Source organism: Amblyomma americanum, chromosome 9, assembly GCF_052857255.1.
Source record: "Amblyomma americanum isolate KBUSLIRL-KWMA chromosome 9, ASM5285725v1, whole genome shotgun sequence".
In the NCBI taxonomy this organism is placed as follows: domain Eukaryota; kingdom Metazoa; phylum Arthropoda; class Arachnida; order Ixodida; family Ixodidae; genus Amblyomma; species Amblyomma americanum.
The window spans coordinates 114649326-114673977 of NC_135505.1; the positions used below are offsets into that span (position 1 = coordinate 114649326).

The 24652-nt window shown below is 45.0% G+C and overlaps 1 protein-coding gene across 1 annotated transcript in view; it reads right to left on the minus strand.

Annotated features, from left to right (window-relative positions):
- Nucleotides 1-24652, minus strand: part of ktub (Tub domain-containing protein ktub) — a 116116-nt gene that overhangs the window by 87384 nt on the left and 4080 nt on the right. The window contains exon 2 of the mRNA XM_077636984.1: nucleotides 17583-17679. Coding sequence (XP_077493110.1) covers nucleotides 17583-17679 — 97 coding nt within the window. The remainder of the gene's footprint in view (nucleotides 1-17582; nucleotides 17680-24652) is intronic.

A 24652-nucleotide genomic window follows, 5' to 3' on the forward strand; every position in this document is an offset into this window, starting at 1 on the left:
GAAGAAAGCGGCATTTTGTCAACCTTGTGGGCTCGCCCCGAGATCGTAAATGTTTGCCCGGGTTCATTTAATCATCCCTTTGCTGTGTCACGCGGCAGGCCGAGGAGACATGAGCAAAACGTCGGGTTGCGACACGCAGTCAGGGCCTGCGTCGGCGTCTCGTGTTTGAGTACAGAGCCTCCTGGTCGCCAGCGAGAGTGTCTGTGTCAGACTCTTTTATTCATTGCTCCACCCTCTCCTCACCCCGCTCCTCCTTCTCCTCCCCCGGCCTTATTACGAAACACAGGAGGCGAAACGCTTTTGTCGAGATAGCGATCTTGACGTTCGAGTGAGAAGTACATCCACTCGTTCGTGGAAACCGCAAAAACAGAAAAGGCCTAAAGAAAAATTTTGTCCTCACACGCGTCGCGTTTTTAACGCTGCGTTGAACAGTTGTAAAAAAGGGAGCTACACTTGCGCGAACTTTTTGAAAAGTGATGAGTAGGCTGTGTGATACGCTTGAAGTGTTGGCGTTACTCTTGCATAAGCTCCGACTCCTCTATCGTTTTGTTGATTTTTTTTGTGCGTTTACTTGTACGATGTCGTCTTTCTTTTATTGTTCCCTGTTTTATTTTTTATCGGATAAGTAGCGAGTGTTGCGAAACAGCGGGCAATTAACGAAGACCGCGCGGTCTTTTGTGTGCGGTCAGCCTCTCTGCCTTCGCACAAAGGCCGGACGTCTTTCACTGATTGTGTTATTAGGCGGCCGCTCTTGGAAGCTGCGCCAGTGTCCAGTCATGCACATAATGAATCATGGTACCTTTGCCGCTTCCAACTGCCGCTTTCTCTTTGGGAGCCTCCAGGCTGCCTGCGCTAATGCACTATGATGTCAGAGGGTGAAGCGAGCATACTCTGCTTGTCTGTGTGAGAATTAATGTCGTGCTTTCGGCTCAGCTCTCCATTATCTTCGTCCCGCTAAGAATACCTTCAACCATGGGCTTGAGCTACCTGTCAACAGCATGCCTTCGGAAAAACAGCAAGCCCGAAGTGCGGAATACGCTATGTAACGAGCTCCATGAAGTTACAATAAATTTGTTTCGTGTGTGTGTTTGTGTGTGTGTGCGTGCGTGCGCGTGCGTGCGTGCGTGCGTGCGTGTGTGCGTGTGCATGTGCATGTGTGCGTGCGTGTGTGTGTGTGTGTGTGTGTGTGTGTGTGTGTGTGTGTGTGTGTGTGTGTGTGTGTGTGTGTGTGTGTGTGTGTGTGTGTGTGTGTGTGTGTGAGAGAGAGAGAGAGAGAGAGAGAGAGAGAGAGAGAGAGAGAGAGAGAGAGAGAGAGAGAGAGAGAGAGAGAGAGAGAGAGAGAGAGAGCCGGGGGAGCACAGGGCCCCTTCAATATTAAGATTGATGCGGGGCCGGTGCAGAGCGTATCTGTATTTATGAAAAGTTATTAACCGGGTACTATGAAACATAACTGTTGTTTAAGACTCTAGTTAAATGGTCATAAATTGATCCCAGTACTCATCTTACCTTTTTGAACATATTCTAGAAACTTTCCAAAGAACTAAATCGATAACAAAGTTATAAGTCATGAATCAAAAACAATACAGACTGAAATGAAGCTCGGAGAAGAAGTGAATTGACTAAAAAATTGTACTTCTAACAAAACGCTTACTGCACGGGAGATTCAGAGCTATGCATAACATAGAAGAAAAAAAAAACAATGTATTCCTTGAGCTGGCAAATGTACTCTTGCAAACAAGGTTTAAAGAAGGAAAGACTGTTTATCCCCGCATTTATGCATTACTGCTGTGGTTTAGGACTGTTCCCGCAAATCTCAGGATCTTCACATGCATTCTGTGCCAGCGACAACTCGGCCTCATTAGTAGCGGCGACTGGAGCGGCACCGGTTCATATAACTGCAGAATGACTGAAGTGCTAAGTTTATTTGTTTAACAAGCAATTGTTATTGTTCCTTAACCTTTATGTACCCAAAGCCCAGCACATGCACACAGTGAACACTGATGCCATATTGTGCTCCATCTCGGACAGAATTTCCTTTTCGTCTCATCAAAAAAAAAAAAAAGAGAAACCTACATTGCGTCCCTCTTCCCAACAACCTGTCTTTTACTCACTTTAAGCTACAAGAAAGCCTGAGTTATAGGAGCTTGTCATCTGCAGTGCGTTAGGGAGCAGCAAGCACCAGAAGTCCGAACACGTCGTTCCACAGCGCCATCGAAGAAGGATCCTTTCGACTAAACTTGTCTGGTTTCACTTAGCTCCATCGAAAGGCCCTCTGTTCGAGTGGCTCACGGAAGACACACAGGGGAGACGTTGGCAATGTCTCTCTGGAGACCTTACTAACGTTCTCAATGGAGCGGAACGATCGGGACCAAATATAAAATGTTCCTGTTATTTGTCTTGACGTGACTGAGGTCGTTTGTGGAGAGTAGACGTATCGAGACTGTCGCGCCTTCTGTGCTTCTTTCATACGTCTTAGCCTGACTGTTCTCGTGTCGAGATATAGGCGACGCTGTGTCCTAACCAGTTGAGTTCCAACAGGGCGCCTCGTCCCCTTACTCAAGAAGAATCTCAGGCGGTGGTCCGGGCAAAAAATGCAGAGACCGTGTCTTTCTCAGCACTTCGTAAAATATTTCGTCCAAAAAGGCAAGCGATCACGCAAGGAAATGCTCTAAGAGACTACAAGTTAAAAAAAAGTGGTAGGGTTTTTACGTCGTTACACCGAGTAAACCTGTATAATCTGTATAATCTGCATAATCTCTGTGTATATAATCGCTCTGTATAATCTCTGTATAATCTTTCTATGTTTGGGCATGCTCACATACCAGTAGCATAAGGCTGTAATCTTTTCTTCTTGATGTGTTTATGCTCTCCGCAGCCACTGTATTTGGGGGCCAGGAACCCCTCAAGCCGTCCTAGAACGGCTTTTACCTTGGCCTCCTGTACACTGCGGTGTATGAATGAATGAATGAATGAATGAAACCGGCTGTTTAGCCTGGTTGGCTCATGGTTTTGCTTTGCTGGGTCGTCAGCACGACTGGCGGCAATATTAGTTTGATTGTGGCGTTAGTTGATGAAGAAGACGATGTGCAATGCACAGTGCAAGAGTGCGTTGCAGTTTAACACGAGGCGTGATAGGCTGCGGCGATAGCATAGTGCTCTCGTGCAGTGGACCAGCGAAACTGATCTGTTCGCGCCGCCGCAGGTTTGAATCCCAGGCGCGGCATGTTTGGCCAAGGTCACCTTCAAGGTCGAGCTTCACGCAAAATCGATAAGCCGGTTCGACCTCGTGAAGTAGGGCTTTCGCACAAAAAGTACCAAGCAGAGCATATCTCAGATGGGTGGGCGTGCAAAATTTGTAGCTTCTTTTTTTTTTGGCGCCCTGATTTGGTCGACAGTTGCGCTAGCGGCGCGGCACTCACGATATGCTTGCAAGAAATACCAATACAATTTAGGACTACCATTGAATTTTTCTATTTCAAGGGTGGGGGGGGGGGGGGGGGGAATCAGTGTATAGTACACTCGGCTACAGAGCCGGAGAAACCGGGCACAATCACGGCCGTGGTGGCCGCGTTTCGATGCAAATTCGCCCGTGTGCTGTGCGGTGTGAGCGCACATTAGAGAACTTCAGGTGGTCTAAGTAAATTCGGAGCCGTCCACTAAGGCTTCCTTCATAGCCCATGTATTCCTTCGGGACGTTAAAACCCACGATTAAGAACAAAAAAGGCGAGTACTTCTTCCTTCTTTGTTTTATTTTACTGTGCCGAATAACAGAGCTTAACCACGCACGTAAGAATAGGCGTAGTCAGAGCTTAACAGGACGTCAACATTAGGAGGAAGGTGAAGAAAAGCAACATCCACAGCCAAAAGCAACATCACAGAATAGAAGGGCCCCACTGCTATACAAAATCAGTATATAAATACCTATCAAATAGTGAAGATATTTCCGGTCCGCCACTGCCCCGGGGAAAAGGATGTTTTACGCGGTCGTTCTTGTTAACGGCGAAAAATTAAATTTAGTGCAAGGACATGGCGTTAACAGTTGAAATGAGAACCTTTAACCGTTTAAGAAAGATAAGTTTAGGGCGTCCAGGCAAATCGTCACAAACAAATATGAATGGAGAGAATCGAATAGGAAAGAGCATTGCATAGATTACAGGGCTGTAATTAATTGCTTATTGCAGGTTCACATGTACTCAGACGTTATTAAAATTTTTTTTCGCCGGTATACAAGAATCCAACAAAGAAAGAGGAATGAAATGAATGCATGTGGTTTCACTGAGCAGTTGAAGTTGAGCTTTCGCTGCCGAAAATAAAGCTAGTCCATAGCCAGCCGCCCTAACTGACGCCTACTGAATTAAGCTAAGGATACCTTTTAAACAAACTACAGTCAGTAAAACTGAAGGAGACGCCCATAATTATAATAAACCGCACATGAAATGATCGTGGACAACCAACAATGCCATTTGCTGGAAACTATACTCCTCTCATTCCTTTGAAGTGTGCACTGCCGCAGCAACCATATATATGCGGCAAAGCACGCTTTACAACCGACCCCCGACTAGTTTACGGTTAAAATGGTTGACCAATAGGTTTTGACCTTTGCCATCTGCTAGCTGTCTTAGTAAGACTACTCGGTAGAGATCCTACCGCGGACAAAGAAGAACCACGCAGGGACGAGTTCTTCGACCAGGAAGTTCAGGAAACGACACCGCCACTGCTTACCACGCCTACCTGCCTACTTCATTATTCCTTAAAGATTTTGGGCTTAAGAATTCCTGGGCCGGCGCGAAGGCTTTAATGCCGAATTCTCAAGAACGCTATATCACACTAAAAAAGCAGCTTCTGAATGTTATTCTTATCCGCAATCTCAAAAAGTAGAGGGCTCCAACGCCAGACACACATGTGCACAATTAATGATAGGCCTAACAAAGTACGGTTGATATGACAAAATAAAAACAAAAAACCCTTTCATGGTAACTTAAAAAGATTACTATAAAAAAAGGTAAAACTAAGATTGATGGTGGGCCGTGGTTGTGGACAGCTGAAAACTTGGGAAAGTAATGTTGCCAGAACAGACAGGGATTTTCCAAGAAAAACTTGTCTCTGAAGGAAACTGAGAAATTATTTTTTTTCTTTTATATAAAAACCAGAGGATATATGAAACTAAAGGATAGTATAGAACAATCCCAAACGAAGTCGAAAGAAAAGCGCTCGTAAAGCAGAGTTTCCCGGGAAGGATTCTGTGCGCGCGTAGCCAATTTGAAGAAAAATGCGCCGGCCTGGTCGGAAAAAAATGATCGCTACGCGTATGGTGTATTTTCAAAAATGAATGCCAACATTATGCTCAGTCCCCCTGAGACGTTACGTGGGAATATAAAAGCAAATGGAAACACCTCGTATGCTTTCTTTTATTCATTTTTCTTCACGAAAGACGCTTTTAATGCTAGGCTTGCGATGCCTTTGAGTAATTTTCAAGTGTTGTTGCTACTTGAAAATTGGGTACCTATTTACTTTTTGTACTCAGAAACCTTTCTGCACCTTGAAGGAAAAGTGCGCTCAGCTGTTGGTGGATGAAACTCTGGCCAAACATAGCTGTTTGCGTCATATTCGGGAGGAAAAGAACGAATTTCGGGAGAGATGTTTATTTAGGTGACTTTACGGAGATGGATTACTCGTCAGGTGCTCCTGGGAAGGTAATTTCTTTGCGAGAAAGACAGAATAAAGTTGGTCATCTTCGCATCGCTTACCCAGTCAGCCACTTTAATCTCGAAGTGTTACATTTCTGGCACTAGAGTTTCCGTGTGCTGGGGGTACATAACGTTTCAAAGAATGAAAGAGAAACAGAAGATTAGTAAAGAAAGAAAGCAAGAAAGAATGATTGGGAATAGAGAGGGAAGTGAAGAAAGAACAGAAAGAAGACAGAGCGAGAGAAAGAAAGAAAATATAGGGAAAGTAAAAAAAAGGACGAAGAATATGTTTTTTTTATGGATCTTAGGCCTAAATGGCGCAGAATATAGGAGTTCGGGTTAACGGGGGGACGAATAGTTTAAAAAGATGAAAGGAATTAAGGAAACTCGCAAAACGCACATGACAGCGAAGAAAACAGCCAACGGAGAACGAAAGGCAGAAAGAACGAAGGTAAGAACGAAAGAACACGAGAAAAATAGAAAAGAAACGAAAGCGTCAAGCCTGAAGAACACCGGGCACAAAACCCACACTCATATTCTTGCATTTCCTCCGAGAGCGGTGCTCGCGAAATGTGCGCATACTCTTCTTTATGCTGCACTTAAATTTAAAAGCCGCCCAGCAAGCGCAATTTGTTGTAAACTGTACCCGTTGCGGCGACCGGAAAATCACGGGCTCTTGAGGAAAGGTGATATGGTGGGCAGGCTTTCTGAATGTATGCTACCTTACTGTTTTTATAGATCTGTGCTTTTTTTATTTCACTTCCATCACACAATCGCATAAAAAGGTATTACAGTTTTGTTTTTCGCGTGCGGACCAGGGGAGAGTCTGGGGGGGGTGAACTGAATAAAAAAAAATGAAAGCATACAGGTACTACGCAAAGATATGAGCCTGCTGTAGCATACACTAGCGCAAATGACAAGAAATGGTAATAATCGTCCACAAGGGTCATAATCGGCGGCGTTGCCCATAATGTTTCCTGCCTCACTTACGCCCGTGGCGCCATCTGAAGTCTCCCACGGGTGTCTGCGTTATCTCTGCGCTGGGTCTCACACAAAACAGGCGCATTTGTGAATCGAGACCCTTTGTCTGTGGCGGGTAACGACCTGTGTTTGTAGCCTGAATCAGCCCCTAGGAATATACGGCCGATATGATGTCCTCGTGCTATTCTGTTTACGACCGACTGTAATGAGGAATATGCCCTTATCTACCGCAATGCTTGCCAGAAGGGACGGAATGGCATTTTCTGCTACATTTATGCAAACATACGGCTGTTTGGTGTTCGAAGGAAATGAGATACCTCAAAAGAATGTGAATCCGAAATTGTAAGACATTCGCTTCAAGAGGTCGCGCCAGAGCGAATCCGCTTCAGGAAAAGGGTGTAGCTAATGCGGGAGATACGCAAAGTATCTGCAGTAAAAATTTTCATTTAACTAATTGTGCGAAAAAGATAAATGTAATCATCATCCAGTAGAGCCCTCTGAAGCAGCTCTCCTCATACTGGCAATTAGGACTAAAGAATATAATGATAAAAAATATCGTGATCATCACCAATATCAAATGAAGCCACCGCATTCCGAGGTGACGTGACCCATTTCAATAGTTCTACTCAATTTGTCGTGCAGCCCATGCGGCCAACTATTGTCAATGGGTCGGGTGGCCCATTAGCCCACATTGCTTTACACAAAGTGGTGATGCTTAAACTAAGGCCTCTTTACAGATGCCGTGGTGGTTCAGTGGTGTTAGCGTTTGGTTGCTGGTCCATACGGTCACGGGTTCGATCTCCAGTTCGACGGGATTGGTGCAGGCTAAATACAAAAATATTCGTGTGCTGGCCGTTATGAGCGCACGTTAAAGAATCCCAGGTGGTCTGCATTAAACCGGAGAACTCCATTCCTTATACAAATGGCTTATAGAGAGTCTATATACTTCTTGTAGACTCTATCACATTCCTATAGATGTTCCCTTTTGTCTATTCATAATCTATAGAGTGTCTATGAATAAAAGTCCACTAAAGGTGTATTGCCATAAATCTATACATTGCCCATACACTTTCTATAGAATGCGTATTGCCTATAGACTAGACTATAGGATTTGTCTATCGAAAGCCTATAGACTTCATCGGCAACAGTCTATGAACAGTCTATAGACTAGGTAAAGAAATTTTTGTAAGGGATCACGGCGTTCCTTACAGCCCATGTGTCGCTTCGGAACATTAAACCCCACAAATAATTTTTTTAAGGACACTAAACCTGATCGAATGTTCCTTTAACTTTTGTTTTCAATTATACGCAATGCATGTTTATATTTGTTTCGCTTATTTCTGCAGAGGATTCGGGCATTGAAAGTGTTGGAAATAAATTAACAGCCGCAAAAGAATGAGAAACGAACTGTTGGGGTTGAAAGAGACAGACTTTATTCCCTATCCTGAAAGGAAAATTGAGGGGATTCTCTGGTTATGACGATACCGACGTTGTGCATTGTAAGAGTGACTGAAGCCGTACCTGTAGAGCCTGCAGTTGAATGGGCGCCGATGTGCTTGGTGCAGGCTGACTAAATTTTTCATTTTGCCCGGTACGTTCCTAGTCTACCTGTAAAGCTTCATGACTGCGTTTCTGTGGGTTCGCAAGCGTGTGTCTCTATGGGCGTTCTTGCCGCTGCGTGTCGCGGCCAGTGGTAACGCCAAGTGCGTACCTCCAATAATCGCCTCACCATTACACTTCATTTACGCATTCCATCCAGGTAATTTATTCGTTATTTCGATGCAGTTGCCGTAAACAACACCCGTCGTCTTAAAGAACGCTCCTTTCTGATTTGGAAGCCACAGTTAAAGTAAACAAACTACAGTGCTTAATGAGGCCAAAAGGCGCGGCGCTGATTTAGAAGCAAAGCAGAGAAAGTTATCAGTTAATTAAATGCCAGACAAAACGCTCAACGTGCGATCTACGATTATTTTTTAACTACATCAGTGAGAAGTGTAAGTTTGGTTTTTGTCTTGCAAGCAGTTCGCCTTTGTACGAGTTTCGTTTATTTGGGTTTAACGTCCCGAAGCGACTCAGGCTATGAGAGACGCCGTAGTGGAGGGCTCCGGAAATTTCGACCACCTGGGGTTTTTGCAAACACTGACATCGCACAGCACACGGACTTCTAGAATTTCGTCTCCATCGAAATTTGACCGTCGCGGCCGGGGTCGAACCCGCGTCTTTCGGGACAGCAGCGGAGCGCCATAACCACTAAGCCACCGCGGCAGCTTCGCCTTTGTACAAGTCGTACCAATTTCTATGTACAAATGTTAGCGCAAAAATAAGAGACAATCACAAGTACATAGAACTATGCACCAACTAGCCCCGCAACAATTGTTACTTCGTACCAATTTTACTGCAGGTGTTTCGATGCATATTTGAGAATAAATTTTATTATATATTGCAAGCTGTACGGTTTTGAAGTTCTGTTTAGTGGAATGAGGTTTGCAGCCGCCTCTAATGCGAATACAAAATCCAGGAACCTTTAAAGTTGCGCCTGTAGCTGGTCTGTAGACTATTTCATAAGCTTGGGGTCTGTAGACCATTTTATAAGCTACAAATCATTTGATCGGTAGTGCAATTGAAATTGTCCACAGAGTTAGCTGCATCATCGTTAGTTATTAATAGGAGAATTAATTGCGCGGCACTACTTTACTGGCACTGCAAAATGGCGAACGGCTGCACCAAAATGACAAAAGTCCTCAGCACTATGCTAGGGACGCTACAGACCAAAATGACATTAATACGCAAATATCGTCACCAGTTTGTTGGAAATGCGAAATCGAGAATAGAGTGCCTCATTTAATTAAATGACGATTTTTTAAATCGCTTTAAGAATCCGTCATTTCCCTTTCGCGTTTACCAACTTTTTTGCGCTTATCCTGGAGACACGTAAGAATCGACTAAAGTGCGTTGCCGTGTCCACTTCGGAATTCCTCGGGCATCGAAATGATCTCTTCTACCACCAGTCACTCACGCTTCACTTTTTAAGAAATAAAAAACCGCTAAGCGAATACGATACAGAAACCACAAACCCAGCTCTGAGACGTTTTCTGGACTTACCCTGTCCGCGTCGCCTTAAATATCCTGACGTATTTCTCCGTCACGAAAGTTGCTCCCTTTCGGATAGAAAACTTTAAGATGGGCAGCGTCTCACTGTCACATTTTTCATCGCTCTAGATGATAACTTCAGCGACAGCTTAGACGAATAGCGCAATAAATTCGCACTGGAGTCTACCCCACGCATCAATCACTCTGAAACGAAGTAAAGGCAGCGACCAAAATTGGAGGAAGCACTGAAGCCGGGTTGGGGCCAAGCAACAAATCGCGGCTGAAAATTCTGACAGGCGACGGAACTGCCATCACGTTGGGAAACGATAACACATTCGCGCTTGACCAGTCACTTCCAAGTGCTCCGTAGGTATACAGCAACTGAAGTAACAAACTCGAGAGGTGCAAGATTTCTTCAGTGAAAGTATCTTTACTCTGCGGGTGGTGGCCTACCGAGTTTTCACTTAAAAAACCGGCCGTGTTATGAGAGGTGGCCAGCTTTCTGCACCACCTGTCATGGTTCATTTCTCTTTATTGCGCTTGTCTGGAATGTTTTTGTTGCTTTTATGTGGTTCTGATCCCGTGTTGCATGCCCAAAAATTCTGGACAAAAACATTTTTGAACGGTAAAGATTTTATGACCCCCTTTTTTATATACTGTAAAATTCCACTATAACAGCCAATATAACCGCAGATCCCCCGTCAACAGGCGATCATTTTCTTCTAATAACGTTTTTGCTACAGTCAAAAACTATTGGAGTTAGTTGGCAATGAGAGTCTTAACTGCTCCATGCGAGTGACGGAAAACTTTAAAAGCAAGATTTTGCTACAGATAGGAATAGAACATTAACTTCAATATTTTCATAGCCGGACCTTACAATTTTCCAATATTGAAAATTTTCTGCAAGAATGTTCGATATGACAAAGCACGTATGCCAAATGCAGGATTGGCCAGAGATTGAGGCTCAGTGCCAAATAAATTAGTCACATGAGAAAGGATTACAAGAAATGACACAAAGATAATCTGACAAAATTTTTACGTAATGTTAGAAGGTACACGAATGCCAAAGTTTTCAACACCTATAAGTGAATTAGGAAGAAGGTTTGAATCAACTTTTCAATAGATGTAGAAGCTCTCACACACTAGATTCAGTGCATAAGTGAACCTCCGCTATGTTTTCCTTTTCTATTTATTCTGTTTAGTTTCAGACTAGCACGTTGCGAATGAAAGACCAGTGATCTTTATTATAGCAATGAACAGCTGCCGGCGAAATCGCGACCGACCGAAGTAAGCACACATAATGCATACCCAATGGGTTGAATTACTGCAATCTGCTGCCACCATCAATAACCTCCCACATTGCCCATCTAGCCGTCCGGAGCAGGCATCACGCGTTGGAGCACGTCCCCATGAAAATAATAACACAAGATTCAAAACAACAAATTAACTTTCCGAAGAGCTACCGACAGCGACAAAGTGAAAACTACCGCATCGCTCTAGAAATGACCGCCAAACAACTTCCATTATTCACGCGATAGTGCCGTTTAGCCGGCAACTATACACTGGCAACAAACCAAATAAAAACAAGGGTCTCCACAAAGTAAAATAAATGGCGAAAAAAAATTGGAAGCGCGTAGTCTCGCGGGCCGAATGGACAGAGGCGGGCCCACGCGATATGAATATTTATTCCGCTAGGAGGCCGGTAGCAATGGCTGGGTCCGTGGAAAAAACATCCAGCCGCTTTTCCGTGACATTCGAGCCTTCACAGTGGCCATACATCGTACCGAGCTTTCCCTGGCACATTACTTGGCTTGGCTTGACCGCTCGAGCTTTTGCTAAGAGACCTGGAGGTAGTCACGGTGGTAATAGAACGCCGAGCAACTCATCCAGAAGCAATAGCGAGAGAGTTCTGCTACGCGGGAAAGGAGAAGGTGAGGGGGGGAATGAACGATAGGAAAGATGGGCAACGATGGTAGGGAAGGGCGAAAGCTAGACGGACAGCCGACGAGCCGAAAGAGAGGCGTGAATGAAAGAAGCATCGATTCTCCGTTCACTCACTACGCGGCTTTCCCTCTTATCCTCTCTCTCTCTCTCACTTCCATCTCTCCCTTTCACTCTCCTAGGAGGCGTCCAACGGAAGAAGGAGCGGTCCAGCTTGTAGCCGTTCCCTGGCTCAGACGAAGACTTTCTGCTTATGTGTTGCTTCTGAGGACGCGGCGTGCACTCCTATGCAGAGGAGCCGTCCGGTAAAGGCGCGCCGCACTGCGCGTTTCGCTCGACTGACCGGGCCCATCACTCTTAATACAGCGGCTGCTTCATAACGAAGCCTGTCAGAGTGAAAGCCGCCGTGCAGGTTACGCATGAAAAAAAAATAAAGAAAAGCAAAGCACACGTCTTCAGCTACACGCGATCGGGCGAAGGAAACGAGAAACGTAAGGGAGGGCGGTGAGGGAGGGAAGGATGGGGGGAAAAGGAAGGACGTATGGAGGGCAGGTTTCGGATGAAGCCGACGTCCGAGTATAAAGGTAACATATAGCGAGGCAGAAACTGAGCCGGCACGGGTGGAGTTCGAAGTGAAAGCAGGTTGTCGAGCTTCTTCGAGGTTGGAAAGCAGAAAAAAAAGGGGAAAGGAGACTAGAGGAAAACCCGGGCGTCTAGAATATTTCCTCCCTGCCGTTTAGAAGCCCCATCAAACTTCAAGGTGAGTTATGAGAATAACTCACTTATACCGATACGTATTCGAGATCCCGAAGACCTGCCCGGCTTTGCCCGAGCCCATCAGCAGAAGCCCGCGTAGTACACGGGGCAAAGCGAATCCTGCTAGTGAAAAGTAAAGCAAGAAATTTGTAAAGTCTGAGCAATCTCTCTTACCTTTATTACTGACATTTACTTATTTGTACTTCGATTGCTCTTTACTGTGTGCGTTGGAGTTATTTCGATTGGGATGTTGAAGGATTGGCGGCGCAGGTTCTTTATTACTTCGTTCGGCTTCCGCAACTCGGCTAATATATAAAACTTGGCGGAGCGTGAAAAAAAAAGCGAAGAGCACAGTGGTACGGGTCGGCTTATATCATTCCGGTTCAGCGCCCAACCTAAACTGAATTACATCGTTTTCTCGAAGTACGCGAATATAAAAAAAAATCATGCGATACCAGCAGCCTAGGAAGAGAACGATCCTGTCCTCTTCTCAGCTGCTTGATAAATTGGCGCCGACTCCCATGGCACGGTTGACGTCAAAAAATGCACAAAGATACACCCTCGAACAGGAGCTTACTAAAAAAAATTTTACGAGGTATAGGACGCAAAACTAAGAATGTTTGATCGCATCATTTTAATCAGGTTCCTAACGTAAGACGTTCGTTTTATTGCCTAATAATTTCTTCGGGTTCAAAGAAGAACAGCTTATACATTCAATATTAAGCCTGTTCAGCTGAAGAAGTTTAAAATGGTCAAATAGTCGTAGTTTCTTTTTCGATGTCGAAGCTTTACCAATAAAATTTGCACGTATTATTGCCCCCTATCTTGACACTTCACAATGAAATATAGTGTGGGAGGGACATTCTTATTAACATTAACAAGCATTAATCCTTGGTAGCAAGTTCATTGTAAGCAACGCACTATTGTGAGTAGAAGAGGGATTCTGAAAAATGAAAAATGTCATAAGAATGGTTTATGGGGATATAACGTCTCAAAGCGACTCAGGCTATGAGAGACGCCGTAGTGAAGGGCTCCGGAAATTTCGGCCACCTGGGGTTCTTTAACGTGCGCTGACATCGCACAGTACACGGGCCTCTAGAATTTCGCCTCCATCGAAATTCGACCGCCGCGGCCGGCATCGAACCCGCGTCTTTCGGGCCTGCAGCCGAACGCATAACCACTCAACCACCGCGCCGGCCAAATGTCAGAAGAAAGATGCTGACAGTAACTTACTAAAAAAGGAAGTACGTGCTCAGATATACTTGCTTCCCAGGAACCGGAATGTGCACACTTCAGCGGTGTTGTCTAAATACTCTCATGTTTGCTAGAGATCGCTGTGACTTTGCAGATAGACAAGGATAGTGATGCACAGCATTGATGTGAAGAACAGCACGTCTTACCGAATATATTTTCTACTGTAAAGTTTGCGTAAATGCATGTATTTAAACGTGTAAACTTAACTGCGCTTCTACATTGGTTTTAAATTGTAGGAAAATGAAGCACACGTGTGTAAACTTCGGCCCTGTCGTTTCCGTACCAACTGTTGGCTTCTGCCAAGTGGTACCGATGGGAATTAGTACCAGCTATAGCAAACCCGTGCCATAACGTAACTGCGCGGAGCAAGCCGTTTAAATGTCTAAAATAGAATAGAATAACAAGGATGCGAAGGAGAACAAGTAAGGGGATAAGAATAAGAAAGAAACCCAAGTTAAACAAGAAAGAAAAAATGAGGGGTTGTAACGAGCTCTGCTAGAATTGAGCAATGTAAAGAAAAGCCTTCTGCCCCGAAGGGACGCCCTCTAATTCTTCACAAGAAGAACTTTGTAGAGTTTACTTCAAGATGCACCGGAGTCTGTGTTCTTGATGCTGTGCACTCCAGTGACATCGGTAATTGTGCCTTTAGGCTGTGTGCGCTAGGCATACTCAACAGCACTCGTCCTACTCATGAGCGTTAGAACTCACTTGAGAGAAGCGCTAGTGTTGTAACAGGGGAGGGGTTCATCGGCCTTGGAGTCGTAGTTCAAAGGCTCAATACGTTAACAGCTAAAAAAAACTCAAGAGGCTGCCTCCGGACACATGCCTTTAGCTAGTTAATGGTCTTACTGGAATGATTAAAATTGCTACGAAAAAGTAAAGAGATATATAGAGAAGGGTGGAGAGAAATGTGGAGTTCTTTAGATCGGTGGACAAGTCGAGTTGATTAAAAAGCCGACTGTTCAAGAAATTTCGCTCTATTACATCAAACAAAAGACATTTAGCTAACGGAGTATCAGGTCACAGCGTTTTACTCGAGTAAAAAATAAAAAAAAACAGTGCACAGCCCACTAATTACACAGGTTAACGCGGTACGCATCATGTGTGCTAATTGCACGTATGCTCTCTGGGACCACAATGTCGATATAAAAATTTTATAAATCGGTTTCCCCTACACGCCGGATGTATCCAGTTCGACAGTATGATATAGTGGTCTAAAGTGCAAAGTATAAGGTGATTAGGTAAAATATTCAATCAATCAATCAATAAATCAACGCTGTATTTCCCAGTAAATCGTACAGAAACGTGTTCTGGTCAATCTAAGCGCATAGTTCTTGTTAGAAGACCATATAATAACTCACCATATAACTTACCATACATTAACTACCTACTACCATGGGCTTAATATCTGTCATGCCGTGTAGTCCACACGGACAGAGAGCGTTATCTTATCATTCGCGGCTGTTCAAATGAAAATATGTACACATAAAAAACACAGCATAAGCCAAGCAGATTCCGGTGATCAAAAAACTCTCAGAGTTTCTAGCTAGATCTCAGTCCTTGTGGGAAAACGATGGTTGATTATGGGTCATGTTTTCACTGCCTTGAGACTCAAAGCTTAATAACCATGATTACACGCAGTTGTGAGAATATCAGCAAGAGAGAAATAAGGAAAACATGCGCAGATAACAACAATACAAGCAGGCCGGAGACTAGAACAGAACGGCGGTCATGGCTCGCAATACTTCTTGAAACTGGACAACAACATACCCACATACTTCTTGAAACTGGATAACAACGTACCCACATACTTCTTGAAACTGGATAATACCCACAGCCAATCTGTAATGAGCGTGAGGCTCCAGGAAGTTCTCCCACTCTCCGTTTTCAACGGTGTGCAGAAGTGATAGCAAGAGTTGCGCTGCAGCGCATATATTTCAAATTTGAGCACAATTTCTTTTTCTTAAAGAATTTTTGAATTTTCTTGAAAGAGCTAGCGTTTCATCTTCCTGCAACGTCATTTCGCGTTAGGTGCAAAGCCTAAATCCAGAAAGACTTGACTGTGCACAGTGCATCTGTTGTTTAGAGCAGTGATGGCACAATACTACAGTGCACATTATAAGCACATACAGCCTTTGTTAAAAGTTTAGAGCCCAAAAGGGTTCGTTTCTAAGCCGCGTAGTGAGCCTCTTCTAACATCAGAGGAATCCCTAGCCTTCCGCCGGGCGAGGACCATTGTTCATCTTGCATTTAAAAAATACGGAAGCTGGGGCTGCATAATAAACCACGTGACACGAACAACAAGCAAAACCCCCTGGGCTATAAACTTTTGACAGAGGATGTACGTCATGCAAAACACTAAACAAGAGACCGTAATATATGACGAAAGCGCATGTCTAAACTACATCCATACAGACCGTACACGCAATAGGAAACGACAGGAAAAAAAAGCCTAAAACAGTTTTACATCATGCTTGCAGTGAAAGAAACAAACTAAACAAAAGAATAAGTGCAAAATCGAAAATCGAAGAAAAGCAAAGATGTATGTCAAAGCAAATAAATTCCGTAACTTTTCCACAGACATTTATTTACAACATACTGATAGCCTCGTTGTGGAGGTTTCCGCAGGACAGGGATAAATTACATGCACACATTCTGGTAATGATGATGTCACCTTGTAAGAGATGAATCAATTTGGCAGGCAGAGTGAATTTTAGCATCTGTTTTTCACCAATAGTACGACATTTTTTAGCTTTCGAGAATTTAGTATGACTTGCGGGTTAATAAACGTAGTTTATTTTTTTTTCTGACGCGGCTTGTTCAAACCTGGTTCGGATGTCTCTTATTAAGGCTGACATGTCATTAATGTTTACATAACCTAAAGCAATGCATTCAGTCCAGGCGAGGAATATTTGGTTTTATGAATTGATTAGCTGCAGCATGTCGGAATGCAATGTTCTTTGCCTATAATTCGTTCGGCACGTTTTTGCAGGACAAGCAGCTTCTTGTTATTTTTTGCTGTTCTCGTGGTCCATAATTTATACCCGCGGAACTTTCTGCAACACTGCAGCAGACTCTAGGCAGGAAAGCGAAGGTGACTGGCTTTTTTCCCCGTGCTGTGGGGAGCGGGGTGTTTGTTGTTTCGAACTAGGGGTGAAGCGGGGTGAAGCGGGGAAGTAGGAGAGATGGTGCGTGGTCACTACGTCTGAAGTAGACCACTCCCACAGGGACAAAGGCCGGTCTCTTTCCCTTTCCTGCCTAGCCTCTGCTGCAGCGTCACAGAAAGCGGACCGGGATAACATAATACCATAGTCGACCAAAGAGAGGAACGGTGAGTTTGGAACAGTGAACTTGATAAAGGAGATTTTCTCCATGGTAATGTTTTTTAACACATTTCGAAAACCTTCTTCTGAAGTATTCGAGGTGCATTTAAATATTGCTGCATGTTTATATGAAATAATATGGCGTATAAAAGCAGAGGCATTGCTCATGTGTACGTTTCTCGAAACTAACTTTCATCTACGTCTAACCCATTGTCCGCAAGCCAACTCTCCTGCAACGATCGTTCTTTAACCCCTCCCCCTTTCTACAACTGGCTCCGTCCCCACAAGGCAGTTGCAAAGATCTGAATTAAAAAGCAAGAATCAATAACACCGCCTTTAAATGATTTGTGACAGTCGTCAGCCACTCGAACCAAATACAGTTCCCGGTATTTTGCACGCCGATGGACGACAGTGAGAATTAAGTGAACCTATATGTTAACACGTTTCGACTATTTCATGCAAGACACGTTTTCATATATCTGAATTGGCGCCTTCGAGCGTAATCGCGCAGCTTCTAAATCGACAACAAACTTCCCTCAACCAAGATTACCTGACGCTCCAGCTTCTTCTGGCGCTGAGTCGTCGGTGGGGATGATGGCGTTCGCTCTTCATCAGCGCTCCCTGGTGGTGCCGCTGGCCACTCCGTGCTGGAACGTGGAAGAGAGAGAGGAGAAAATTACGTCATTACCGCTCAGCGGGTGGAAGTGAAACAAACAGTAAGCGAGTCAGTTTTATTTGAAGGTGCCCTTTCACAGACTGAAGCGGTGGCCGTGCGGCTAAGTGTCCGCCTCGCATTCGGTAGGTCATGGGTTCGATTCCAGGACCACCGGTCACTCAGCCTGTTCACTCTTATGGGCAGTCAGTTTCCTTTGGAATGGTGCTGTACCAATAAACGGTGAATGACTAGAATATGAACCCCGGTGGGCAGGCTGAAAGGTCTTGGTAAGAGACGGACTGTGACCTCGGGTGTTCTTACCAAGAAATGTTTAGCAAATGAAGCCAATGCAGTGGCGTAGCGCTTTTACTTCCCTCTCATAAATTCATGTCCTCACCATGAATCATGTAGAAAACAACTAGGTCGGCGTCGAGAGCAATGGTCTATCCCGGACACGTGGGGTACCATACACCCAGAAGACATCTGTACCCACATCTCCCTGTAACTCTTCTCCCCCTTACTTATAAATACAGGTTTAACTCAGTTATCGAAGTATCGGGCTCCAGGACTTGTACACGCTCTATGTAGACTTATCGTAACTAGGGTTATCATAACAAGTATAGGCTAAAAGATGCTTTGGACATAACGGAGATGAGGCAGGAGCAACCATACCACCTTTAAACGAGAAATTCTTTACGAGCAGTTCTCACTGAACCCTGTTTTCTTTCTTTTTTTTTGTCAGGCAATGTCCGATGAATTCATTGACTGAATGGGCTTCGGTGTAACTCTCGTCCGAGTGAAAGCTATTCGTTATCCAAAATCACTGCGTACTAACCAAGCGAAACCTTTCCCTACCAAACCCCTCTCTATTATACCACCCTTTTTTTCTATGTGTGCGTTTTCATATTTCACTTATGCAAAGTGAGCCAGTACCCGCTAAATGCTACTTTTATTTACTGTTCCTGGCAGAATCGCATGCTTGCCAAGAATTTCCGAAGGCAGCAGAGTCAGTCTTTACAGCGCTTCCTAAACGAAGAGTACGTCTAATGGGTAATATGCACCGATAGCTTCCGTCTGTACTGTCCAAGTATTTTAAAGTTACGTAAGAGCATTCTTGTAAACCAGTCGACTGCCGCGGAATCCTTACTTCAATCAGAACCTGTAACTAAAGGGCGAACTCGCAGGCTTAGCAGAAAGTTTGCAGCCTCAGATACCGAACTTATAATACCCCTCGCACATCGAAACTGTGGAGAAGAAAATATTCTTAGCCGCTCTGTCACTCTAAGCGGCCCATCCGGCACAGCTCCGTGGCCAAGTTTTGTCATCTTGCCTACATTCTCAGCGGCTGTCCGTTGAGCATACAATGTTCCTGACACGTTGTATCGAACAAAGCGTTCCTTTCTAGCTGGATTGCGTATGGAGACCAAAAAAAGAACATGCGAACAAGCAAACGAACCACTAAACAAAAAAAAACAACGACAAAAGAGACAACGACGAGAATTCCTGAAATCAGGCAATCACTCAGATTGCTATGCGGCTGGCGTCTGTTGGTCGATAGTGGGCACAGGGTTGCGAACAGGGCTCCACCCAGCTAAACGCATCCGCATACATCGAACGCACTGCGCTGCATATGCAGCCCAGAGGATGCTATGAGAAACAACAGATGACGGTGGTTTCCCAGATGTATGGAATGCAATTTTCGTGAAATAAGCATCCGGGGATGCGTATCGAAATACCTCGGGTCCGTGTATACTTGTATGCGTATCATTCTGGTCGCAGCACGCAAACATTGGAACTACAACTAAGAGAGCAGAATTTTAGGATCGCTTGAAGATGCCCTGAGGAGGAAGTTTTTGCATTACTAAATGGATTCTGTGCCTTGTCGAAGAGAGCATAGAAGGAGCTGTGCTGCAAATTGAAATCGCCGACGAGGGTTTCTTCCTTGTTCGGCCCGCTCTCATACGTATCGGCGTCACATTTATTATATCAAATTTAGCGAGTAAAATTTTATATAAATCAAACAAAACTACGGCAAATATTTCGACTACGGAGGTTTCCGCGCTGTTTTTAGATTCTAACCAAATATGAAGGCAGAAAATGACGACAAGGCGAAGTACTAGACGAGTTATTGCTTTCGAAACATATATGCTTCGTATATGTTAATATGTATATGTTAACAAACGCGGGTTAATGACATCCTAGTCGAAATCAAGAGGAATAAATGGGCTTGGGCAGGCCATGTAATGGGAAGGCAAGACAACCGCCGGTCCTTAAGGGTAACGGAGTGGATTCCAAGAGAAAGTAAGCGTAGCAGGGGGCGGCAGAAGGTTAGGTGGGCGGATGAGATCAGGAAGTTTGCAGGCATAGGGTAGGCGAAGCTGTCAAAGGAGAGGGTTAATTGGAGAGACATGGGAGAGGCCTTTGCTCTGGAGTGGGTGTAGTCAGGCTGATGATGATGATGATGATGATGATGATGATGAAACATATACTCACTAGGCCGCAGGCAACTGCCATAAAGCACACGCTTTGGAGCTGTTCCGTTGCCTCATGGCATCTGGATTTAATCACTGCGCAGTTCCCTCCTGCAGACCATTTTTTCAAGCTAGAACCGAACGAAATAATCCATACACCAGTTTGCGGAAGTGTACAGAAGGCGTTTATGGCGACGAAATTCAATTCCTTTAGATCTACAGCTGATAACTTCTAATCCAATGGCGCACTATAAACTGTGAACGCTAAAAATAAGTTTTGTATATCTAGTAAAAGCTGCGTGCAAATACGGCGGCGAAATTAAGTTGTCATGCTACTAATACGCAATGCGCTTTATAAATTTGTGACTGCAATTGGACGCACGCACGCACACATACACACATTCACACACAAACACACATGCACACACACACATAAGCGGGCTACGGTTATCCCATTCAGCGCATTACCCCGCCACGGATAGCGGAGAGAACATAAACATGCCGAACTAATCCTATTTTGAGGAAAACTGTGGTACAGTGAAGCAAAAGTTTCAACCAGCAGTACACTATCGACTTCCCACCAGACACCATTACAACCAACTCAAAGAACACGTAAAGGAGAAAGCAAGCAGGAATTGTGACAGGAGAAAAGAGAAGCTGTTGGCTAAAGTAAAGAAAAGCAAACACCTTCCCCATCTGTGCATGCAGTGGTCTCACGAGAACTGCGTCTTCGAGAACTCCCGAATCTCGCCCGGGATGGTGCACATCGCAGGGCGTCATATAGTTGTTCGGAGCACGCGAGCTTCGTCGGAACCAGTCTTGTTCGGGAAGATGCACGCATCCAAGGATAGCTCGGCGCCACGAGAGGAGGTTAGGGATGGAAAGGAAAAAAGAAATGGGAAAAAGGGTCGCCACGATTGAAGGTTGTGGAAGCGCTGTAGTAGTCGTTTTCGTGTACCCACAACTTCGCCTAGTGTGGCCTGGTGCGGCGGCGCTCGCGTTCGTAGGGGTATGAGGGGGACAGGAAGGGAAGGGGCAACAACAATGGATTATCGACCCAGTACAATATCGCTGGAGCATCGATTCTGCGCTGAGCGTGTGCTCCAGCGTGATTGTCGTCCCTTTTATTTCCGTCTGGTGCTGCTGTTGCTTGCTGCTTCGGCAGCACGTTCCGCAGACGAAGTTTGACACGCCAGCAAAAGGCGCGACGAGTCCGCGATCTCGGAACCATTTAACAGACAACGACATCTCGATGCAGCAGACGACAGCATCGGGCGCCGTAGCAGAAGACTTGTTTCCCCATTTGTTCCCTACCATCCCTTTTTTCGTCGCTGTGTTGTAGCATGGTGTCTCTATGTTCTTTCCCAGCACTGCTGTGACCCGGCGCCCTGGAACTAGGCCGTTCTTAACTGTGTTTTCTCTGGCAACCTTGTGCTTTTGGTTTCTCATTTTATGTGTTTTGCTTTGCGCGCCCCCTGTAATGCGCTCCGGGAAGCTCTCGGAGTAATCAAATTCTCCGTGTCGAACGTAGTGCACGGCCACTTACGGAGCCTGAGCAGACCTGTGCGACGCTTCGAGAAAGCCCGTCCTCATCGTGGTTCTTATGGAGCAACGCGAGTAATCCATTTGTTCGGAAAATTCGCTCCCTCAAGGTATACGGGACGAGAACAAGAAAAAAAAACGAAACAGGAAGGAAAATAATTGATTCTCATCTTTGTTTCGAGGAAAGAACAATAGAAAGGCTTTCCGCGTGTCGTTGCTTCGCGTGCACCGAATTCCAGTTTTTGGGGCATCGTAAGCCTTTTATGCGCGAAATTTAGGGTTCTTTTCCTTCTTGCATAGGAGATTTTGTTGCGCGGTACTACGTAGAAGGCAGGTACAGAAAAGATAGCACGAAGAAACTTCCCTATTTGGATTATTAATCACGAAACCTCCAAGCTGAGCACCAAGTGAGATATAAGATCTGTTGCATAGAAGACACCTGCTTTCCTTGGGCTGCTTGGTTTTTGTATGAAAGCCGCCCTAATCTGAGAAAATATAGCTGGTTAGCGACTCGAACACTCAGCGAGTTTGTAAACAGTATCTTGGCAGCACAGTTCTGACAGGTCCGTTTTCTGCGCAAAAACAGCCCTAATCTGAGACATTATAGCTTGTTAGTGACACAAATAGTGAACGAGTTTGAAAAAAAAATATCTTGACAGCAAAGTTCTGACAAGCCCTTTTTTCCTAGGCTGCACACTGGTTTAGTGTCCTCCAGGTTTTTCTGTAGCAACACAATAAAACTACTTCAGCCTAAGCAAGGCTGTACAAACCCTCTCAGCTCTATACAGCCACTTTGGAGGCAGCATTCCAAGCCATATTTGGAATAGAGTGCTTGCTTTTCCAGTCTGTATTTTGTTAGTGAACACACATTCTCCATAAAGGCTATTGGCCCTGGCGAAACAAATTTTCAATTTCCTGGAAAACTGTCAGAATGAACCCAACGGTATAGACAGTGCACACAGAGCCGCTTCCAGAACCGTAACAATGGGCCGGCACTCGGCTTTGTCGTGTTCGTTCTAGCCACGAGAAAAGCGAGGCGTCTGTAAACAAAACTAGCTCTCTTTTTTCAACCTCTATTGTGAAGGCAGTTTCCTAACTTCGAGAACAAACTTTTGTGCGCCCGAGTGGTTCTTACTGATTTCTGTTTTATTTTTGCGATTAGTTTCGCTGCGTTGTACTTGGGCGTGGTGGCTTGTTTAGGAGTTTTCTACTCGGTTAAGGTAACATTGTTTCTATGCTGCCGCTGGACCTAAATGAAAAACACAAAAAAGAACTGCGCCTCGCTAAAATTAAATACATGCTTGAAGCTGAAAGCGCCGTCTTTGTGCCGTTACTGTTTTTTCTGCAGCCTCATTTATCCCTTTGTTCGCCACCGCTTAAACTTTCCGTCACCATATTTTTCACCAGAGTTCTGTACGAGCCCCTGCACATCGCCGGACTGATTTCATACTATTTGACGCGTGATCACGTTAGCTTAAGTTTACGTGACGGCTGGCTGGAGTGTTGAAGGCCGTAGCTGCATTCGATTAATGCATTGGTTCTTATAGTGAACAAGAAACGGCGCTTATGGCTGAGAAAATTATGTTACAAAAATATTAAGCGATGTGTGCAGTCGCCTCTGATACAAGCTGTCACACACCAGCTATGGTGGGAATATAATAAAGGAAGCATGTACAGTCTGCGTCACCCTTGTGTTGAGCGCTCGGGCGGTGCAGTCCCCTGCAAACAAATTTATATCTTTTCGTAGCCTCTAGTGTCCAGAGGCAACAGTTGCGCGGATGTAGTGCCAGATAGACCCGCAAACAAAGTAGATCCGAGCACTTTGCTCAGAAATCAGGGGCTGCTCTTTAATTTCAGTATTAAGAGCGTTAGCTCTTACACATCACGTTTCAAGATTCCGTGGGGTCTGCTACCACCCTTGATCGCAGCACCATCTGTGGGAGCAACTACTCATCACGTTTCGAGATTTCGTAAGGTCTCCTATCGCCCCCCCCCCCCCCCCCCTAGATCGAAGCGCCATCTGCGGCTGCAACTAGAAAAGAGCGCATCTCGCATTGAGACATGTAGCGCCATCAACAATAGCATTGTAGAAACAACCACTTGCCGCGTGCCAATGATGGTCACAGTCCACTAGCTGGATATTGGTGGAACTATGTAAGTACGACATCAGGGGACGGTTTTTCGAATCCAAGATGGCGGCCATTAAACTTGGCTGTGCCCTCTCATCCGTTCCCCCCCCCCCCCCCCCCCGCTCCTCACCAAAAAATATCCTAAAACGTGTAGGAAATCCGTCCCGTTACGGGACCGCTATACATGTATACATTCGTTCCGCTATATATACATCGCAAACAACGGGCACCCATCCGGGGACAGTTGTATAACGAATTTGGTATGCAAATAAAATCCTATAGGTTGTGGTACAGAAATAAAACCACAATCAAATAATACGTAAACATTGTATACATGCAATTACTAATTGAACCGTTACCATATCGCACCGCTAGCCGAATTCAAGGCCCACCTTGACACCCCCCCCCCCCCCCCCCCCCAACGAAGCAAATTTCGTTTGGGAGGTATCTTGAGGGGGTGCAACTCGACAATGGGCAGACGTGCATCGTAATTTCTCTGTTAGATGGCGCTAGGCGGCGATCGTTCCGCTATGCGGCGTGCGTGCACGCGTAGCAGAGCATGGTGGCAATCCACCCCGTTTCAAAGGGTATTACATTCCGTTTCGAGACATGAGTGGCGCGTTCTTCTTCGATTTCTTCATCTAATAAACTAAACGGCTAACGCTCGTTACTTCAACGTCTTCCAGACGGTGGCGGCCTTTTTTGTTACCAGGCACGCACTGCTCGAGCGCTATACACAAGGGTGAAGCGGACTGTACAGAGCCCCTTTGCTTGACGATGAAAGCTCTGTGAAAATACTTGGTTAAAAATACGTTCAACGAAG